The 7,504-nt window shown below is 37.5% G+C and overlaps 1 protein-coding gene across 1 annotated transcript; it reads left to right on the top strand.

The window, feature by feature from the left end:
- Positions 1-3,388: 3,388 nt before the first annotated feature.
- LOC109209208 (BAG family molecular chaperone regulator 7) lies at positions 3,389-6,882 on the top strand. Its single transcript, XM_019372431.1, has 3 exons — positions 3,389-4,532; positions 4,823-5,104; positions 6,275-6,882. The coding sequence occupies exons 1-3, from the start codon at positions 3,825-3,827 to the stop codon at positions 6,503-6,505; spliced, it is 1,221 nt and encodes a 406-aa protein (XP_019227976.1). The 5' UTR covers positions 3,389-3,824; the 3' UTR covers positions 6,506-6,882.
- Positions 6,883-7,504: the final 622 nt, after the last annotated feature.

The following is a 7,504-nucleotide window of genomic DNA, read 5'->3' as shown; positions in this document are numbered from 1 at the left end:
TTGCTCGCCGGCAAGCTGGGACGAAGAAGCTTTCTCTTTCTGAGGAACAACCTTAGATGTTTTGGCCATTTTTATGAATAATAGAGAACGGGGATTAAGGAATCTTAAGATTTGAGAGGAAGTTAGAAATGAAGCTAGAAGATTTAAGGTGGGAAACTTGGGGATGCAGAGAGCTTTGAAGATTAGAATAGAGATTAAGAGTAAAGTTTGGGCAAAGAGAAGGAAAGCGCATTTATAGAATGAAAATGACGGTTCAGACCGATAGTTGCCGACAGCAACTGACAGGCATTTAATGCCTTGATATATGAATCGACGGGATATTTCGGTCACCTCTGCCGCTTACGTCACGATGCTTACGTCATGGTAAATAGAGGGCAAGTTCGAAGCCTCAATTCGTTTGTTGTCATTACACTCCAAAAAACGAGGGGACTATCTGTATACGGCTAAATCGGGCCCACCCGATTTTAGTGATTTACCGGGACCAGGGTGAAGGATCGAAGATCGACCCCGTAATAGGTCAGACCGAGGCACGAAGACTGGGTACCGAGTTTGGGGTTCGAGATGCCTGTTGAGATCGAGGCCAGTGGTGATCGAGACCAAATGGGACAAACAACGGGCAAGATCGATGACAGCATAATAACGGAAAGGCGAGATATCCGTGACTGATCGAAGATCATGGCGAAAATCTCGGAACACATCCAATCAAGGGTGGTTGTTTAGACTAATCATGGGATTTACATCCGTAATTAGAATTGTACCATAGATAGGATTCATCTACTATATAAAGAGGGTTCTAATCATTTTGTAACCATCTTATATTCATACATATCAAAGCAATACAACATTTTCTGTCTAGCTTATATTCTTGTTCATCAGTTTGCTTATTTCTTAACTATTCGGGTACCGACCAGTTCGAGGGCACTCTAGCTCGAGGATTGAATTACGTTTCAACACTCATTGTTAATTTCTATTACTGATCTTCATATTCATCAATTGGTATTAGGTGAAATCACGTGTTCTTAAAACTACATTACAACTTTAATTGTTATCCAATCTTTAGGGTAAACAATCATCTCCCCATCAATTTCTCTTTTTCCCATTCCTTGCTTCATCATTTTTTGTTGAATATTTTAGATCCTTTTTCTTCTTTTATACACTTGCAAAACTAAATGTAACTGCCTTGCTGTTTCCTCCCATTCCTATGTTGGCCTCTATATTTACGGTACAATCATGGCTCAATAAGAGCTCTTTGGCTGTTTCCAATTTCCATATCGGTATTGAAACGTGATGTGCAAACTCCTAAATGATAAAGGGTAAATTCTTTTTTCACTTAAGAGTAAGTGATCTGATTAAGTTATATCTCGATTTAACCTTTCTTCAACACGAGTAGATCTCATCTTTGCGTAAGTTCACCATCCGAATCACATCTCGTCGTAGTATACCGTAGAAATAATTAACAACTGTCTCAAGAAGTGTATTTGCTTGTTCTAAGTAGTTTAATCAAATAAGTTACTTAAGCTACAATTGAGGATATATAATCACAAATAAAGGACATACTCATTTATCACTACCGTTGTCTTTTTTGAACCCAAATCTCCTCCTGTTATAATCTCAAATAAATTAACACTACTAGAAAACTGCCTAAAACAGTTTAGAAATACCGACCAAAATCGGTTGAAAAACTGAAAAAATCGACCGATTTTCGACCGACTTGAATCCGTCGAAATTAGGTTGGTCAGTAATTAGTTTTAGCAAATGACCCAAAAAGAAAAAATCTGCCGAAAGTATTGACACTACTAGAAAACTGCCTAAAACCGTCCAGAAATAGCAACCGAAATCGGTCCAAAAACTGAAAAAATCGACCGATTTCTGACCGACTTGAATCCGTCGAAATTAGGTTGGTCGGTAATTTAACAAACAACCCAAAAAGAAAAAATCTGCCGAAAATATTTCTGACCGAATTCGATTGGTATTTTTAGTTATGCATTTTCTGACCGAATTCGGTTGGTATTTTTAGTTATGCAATTAAAAAATGCACCATCTGAGACTCGAACCAGGGTACGTACTGTGGCAGGATACTATTCTACCACGAGACTATTGGTACATTTTGGTTTAAGACTTTCCTTTAATTTATATGTACTCTTTAATTACATTTTCGCGCGAAAATAACCGACCGATTTCGGTCGGTTTTATTAAAAATATAAAATTACCGACCGAAGTCAGTCGCTTTTTTAAAATGACTGACTGAAATAACCGATCAATTTTGGATGGGTTTTTTGAATATTAAATTTTAATTTATTTTATGTGAAAAACTGACTGATTTCGGTTGGTTTCTTAAAAAGTAAACTTCGCGGGATGCTAAAATAGTTTTCCGCATTTTTGCCCAAAAAAGCCCTACCGAAGTTGGTCGGTTGACCGCGGTCGATTTTGGCCGAATTTCTAGTAGTGTAAGTTTGGACAAATCTCGGTGAAATAAAAGAAATTGGACTAATTTTTAAAATCAAGTTAGATGATAAGTCATTTTCATAACACTCCCTCTGGCTTATACAATAACAACAATCCAGTATAATTTCACAAGTGAGCTCTGGCTAATACAACGAGTAAAGAAAACAAAAGAAAAAAAGAAAGCATGTGATAAGGTATTATTTAGTAATCTTAATTCTAAATATCTGGGTAAGGGAAAACTAGGAATATTTTGTCGTTTAACTGTTCGAGCGCAATAAATGGTGTTGATTATTACAAAGATAGACTCTTTACAATGGACTGAATAAAGTTTTCGTCTCAATTCATATTTAGCCACGAACAATTTACGCTTATAATCTCGTATATTTCACTTTTTCGGTATGGGACTGAATTTCTCCTCGTCTTTTTTTTTTTGGGCAAAAAACCGCTCCACGAAGGGGATGGTGTGTGACAAACTGATATTAAAACCATACTAGTAACTTAGAACAGTAAATCCATTTTAAGGATCGTTTGGTTGGAAACAAGTTATTCCGGAATTAGTTATTTTACCTTTTTATAGGGATAAAAAATACTACAATCCTAGAATAACTAATTCCGGGATTAATTATATTTTAATTTTATTTCAATTAAACATAAGTATATTCATCTCAAATTTAATTATAAAATAATTCCTGATCCCTCGTACGAAACCAGCCGTAAGAGGTTGCAATTCACTTAGGACCATCGTAGCTTGACTATGTAGATGGGCCAAATTTTATTCACGCAAATCTCCATTTCTTAAATGATCATATATTAATTAAACAAGACAAAACTCTAAACTGTATCCCACGTGCGATCCTATTGCCACCTACTACACTAAAGCAAAATAAAAGCCCATGGGAAACAAAGAGAGCTGATTCAATATTAGGATATGATGTTAACTAAAATCAAAAGTTCCAAAGTCTAAAGCTTACTCCACTTAATTTGTCTGATGAAATTCCATTGGTTATCTATCATATCGGCTTCTCTTTAACAGCTAAAAGTCTGAAACCCCACATGCCTTGGTCGCAATCTAAAGATTCTTTTGTCTATGCGCAAACTCCTAACTTTTTCAGGGACATATACGTCAATACAATATCCGTGCGCGGCGATTTTAACGAATCAACTAATCGTCCCCACAAAGTACTCAACAACTTGCTTCCCCCTAATCTCCATCAAATTCCAATCTTACCCCTCCTGTCACTCTCTTACTCTACCCTTCTTGACTCTCTTTCTCCCCTAATAATAAACCAACCTCTGCATATTTTATCCTCCATCTTTATCACTCTTTTTTTCAAAGCTTACAACTTTTTTTCCTTTGGGTTGCTAGATTCAAGCGCAAAATGAGCCGTTTCAGGAGATTTAATCTTATTGAGTACTCTCCTTCTCCTTCTTTCTTCCTCAAAGAATCCTCATTTCTCAGCCCCAAAACCCTACTCCTAAACCCCTCATTCCACATTGAAGATGAGCTTGACTCCACTCTCGATCTCCTTTGCCCCACACCCACTACCCTCCTCGATCTCACCTCCCCCGTTGACGACTTTGATACCATCACTGATCTGATCCAAATCGAAAGAACCGCTTTTTATACCTCCACTCGCCGGGTTCATCGCCGGGTCGGACTCGGTACTGAGTTGCAGAGTCTGTCTGACCGAGTCTCTGAACTCGAGCGGCTATTCATTGAGGAGAAGAAGGAGAAGAAGAAGAAGAGCAAGAAAGTTGGTGAGAGGAAGTACACGTGGACGGCTGAGATCAAGAGCCCCGAGAAGGACGGGGTTGATCGGAAGTACAAGTGGATTGCTGAGGTCAAAGATGGTAAAAAGAAGGGTGCTTTGGATAAAAGTTACAAATTTACTGCTGAGATCAAAGGGAAGAATGAGGATTCGCGTACGTACACTTTCAAAGCATCAAATGCCGGCGGAGATGATTCTGAGAGTGAGAAAAAAGAGAAGAAAGATAACAAAAAGAAGAAATGTGAAAAATCTGAGGGTTCTGCACGTATAGTTGAGATTGAAGAGCCATCCGATCATGGGGCCCTCGTCTTAAGACAGGTTAACTTTTGATAATTCGCAAATCGCAATATATGTGATATCCTTTGACTGAACATGGAATTTAGAAAATTTCAGAAAGAAAAGAAAAGATTTTTTTAAACATTTGGATTAAAACAAGACATAGATATCATTTCATTAAGGGTAAATGTTAATAGGAGTAATTTCTAAATATAGAAAGATATTTAGATCTTTTTTGGACAGATCATAAATTGAAATGGATGGAGTAAGATTTTGTTGATCAATGTGGGTTCCTTACATTTTGTTTGGTAAATGTTTTTTGTGATGTATAGGTATTTGCGAAGAGGGTGGAGAAGAGAAGGGGGAAGAGAAAGGAGATATCACCACAGGATGCAGCATTATCTATTCAGATGAGCTTCAGGGCTTACTTGATTAGGAGGTCGCAAGCACTGCGTGCTCTGAGGGAACTGGCCATTTCCAAGACTAAGTTGAAGGAGCTAAGGGCTCTATTCAACAACTTCACTTACCGACGTCGTGTTGCCCGTGATGCTGAGGAGCGTCAGAGGTTCTCTGAGAAGATTATTGTGCTGCTTCTCACTGTCGATGCCATTGAGGTATACATATTTCGTGTTATCTTTCCTGTAGTCGCACTTCTCAATAAACGTTTATACATAGGTTCTTGTTGCTGGTCGTTTGAATCAACTAGCTTATCGGGTTTTAGCTATCTAAATTGTACTTACTCTGGTTCATTATATTTTATGTCGTACGTATGATTTGATACTAAATTAAGGATGTTGATTTGAGTTAGTTTGTTACATTAGTGACTGTGAAAGAAATTATGAAGTAATAGTTGAAGAGTTACTCTGATAGAAAACATAACATCAAATTTTATAATTTGAATAGTTACATGTATTTGGATTTTTGAAAGCTGTGAAAATTTTATGAAATAATGTTAATTGAGTTGTGTCAAACATTTTGGAACGTCTCAAACTGAAAGAAATCAGTAAATTGGAGTGGATAGAGTACTAGAATTCTGCAACTTTGAAGTGGTTACTTTCTATAGTTCTCAGATGTTTATCAGTTTTTGCATGGTCTGATCCCCGGAAGTGGCCTTTCAACTTCCCTGTTTTTAGTGGTTCTACATTTCTTGTTCTTATTTCTTTTTCAACTCTGTTGGATTTGGGGGTATCGGATGGTTTTCAGTACATATAGTTCATCAATAAGAGAGGCATTAGATAGGAAGCCTGGGCCTGACTTTGGAACAACATAAACACGACCTTTGGTGCAATTACTTTTTAGACCAGTTTGTGCTTCTATTTTTGTTATGCATTTCCGTTTTAGATTTTCCTGGTAACCTCAGAAGGTACATTATTTGCTTTATCTGACTAGATAGGCAGTGGTAACGAATTAAATAAGGATGCAGCTTATTTATTACTATGCTTCCGTTTTTCCTGGAATTGAAGCCGGGAAACAAGAATTTGCTGACCTTTCAGCTAGTTGTGCTGTAGCTTCCTCACATCCGCAAAATTATGTTGGGTCTGTATTTTGGTAGATGAGCATGAAACGATTCCTACTGCAACCCGAAATATTATCATCCACTATATTTATTTTCTCTACAAAGTCCATATGGAGTTTGTTGATGACATCAATTGTCTGCATATAACGAGATCGCATTTTCTCCATATTTGCAATGTGCTATGCAGATCTTTGGCCCTCAACCATTTTTAGTGTTCTTGCTTTTATTCCAAAAATGCATTTATCATTCTCTTTTCCTTCTGTATTAGGGTGCTGATATAATGGTGCGATCTGCAAAGAAGTCAATGGTGGATGAGCTAGAAGCAATGCTTGATGTTATCGACCCCCAACCTGGCGGGAGGCCTATATCGGTTGCTAGGAGGAGAACATTTGATATGCCTGATGGTGCCATTCAGAAGGAACTTGCAGCTGGTGTTGCTCAAGTAGTTCAAATGCTTGACGAGTCTAATGCTGCTGAATCCTTTGAAGCATGCTTATGACTTTACTATGACATGTGAGATTCCACTGGTCTTTGGGGTTGCTGGTGTTGTATGTTCTAAGTAGGACTGACGATGGTGTGAAACTACTACTACTGCTACTGTTGTTACCTTTCTTTTATTCTGGATAATGGAGATTATAGCTAGTATGTCATCCTCTTCTTCTTGCATTTTCTGGTATGAAGTTTTCACTTGGCTTAACTCTTCCCACTTGTAGGGATATTGTTGATGCATAAATGATCATATCAAGTGTTATGCTTGATGTTTCCTTTGTAATCCACATGCATTTCAATATCTTGTGCTCCGACAGTGTGCACTAGCATTTCTTTGTGTTGTGTGAAACATGAATCGTGATTTCTATTTGACCTTGACTTGTTGAAGCTTCTATGCCAACTTCTAATGTCAGCAGGGTTGCGTTCAGCTTAGCTATAAGTTGTAAGCAAATGATTGGGCTGTGAAACTGGCTATTTAGCATGGGTATAAGCTTTTAGACAGGCAATACCACTGTTGGTTAGAGGTGAAAATATATTATTTTGTGAGTTGGTGTTGCATGTGCAGAAAACATAAGAAGGATATGAATCACCTTTTATTGCACTATAATTTTGTATCAGAATTTGGTCCCTTTTTCTTCTGGTAAATAGAAGAGTGGTTGGGAAATGATCTGAAGCAGATGTAGAAATTCTACAAATACTATTGCTGAATTTGCTTGTAATTTTTATTGTGCATACTTCTACTGGTTTTTTTGCCTTTTGAACAAGGGAAGTTATTTCCCTCCTTGGTAGAAAATGATTTCCTGTCAAAATATTTCTGGCAATCAATTGCCTTTCATTTGTTTTTTTGGAAAATTATTCAACTCCATAATCTAACTCGGGATTTGTCAACTAGTGTGCTATAACGCTGTTCATATTTCCCTCTAGCTTTGCCTAGAGTCTAGGACCAGCTAACGGCAAGTAGGCCATTGTCTTATGATTCAAACAGCGGAAAATGGCCTGTAGGATCTCT

The sequence above is a fragment of the Nicotiana attenuata genome, unplaced genomic scaffold (genome assembly GCF_001879085.1).
Source record: "Nicotiana attenuata strain UT unplaced genomic scaffold, NIATTr2, whole genome shotgun sequence".
Lineage (NCBI taxonomy): Eukaryota > Viridiplantae > Streptophyta > Magnoliopsida > Solanales > Solanaceae > Nicotiana > Nicotiana attenuata.
The sequence above is the reverse complement of the archived record's forward strand: the minus strand, read 5'-3'. Positions and strand labels throughout refer to the sequence as shown.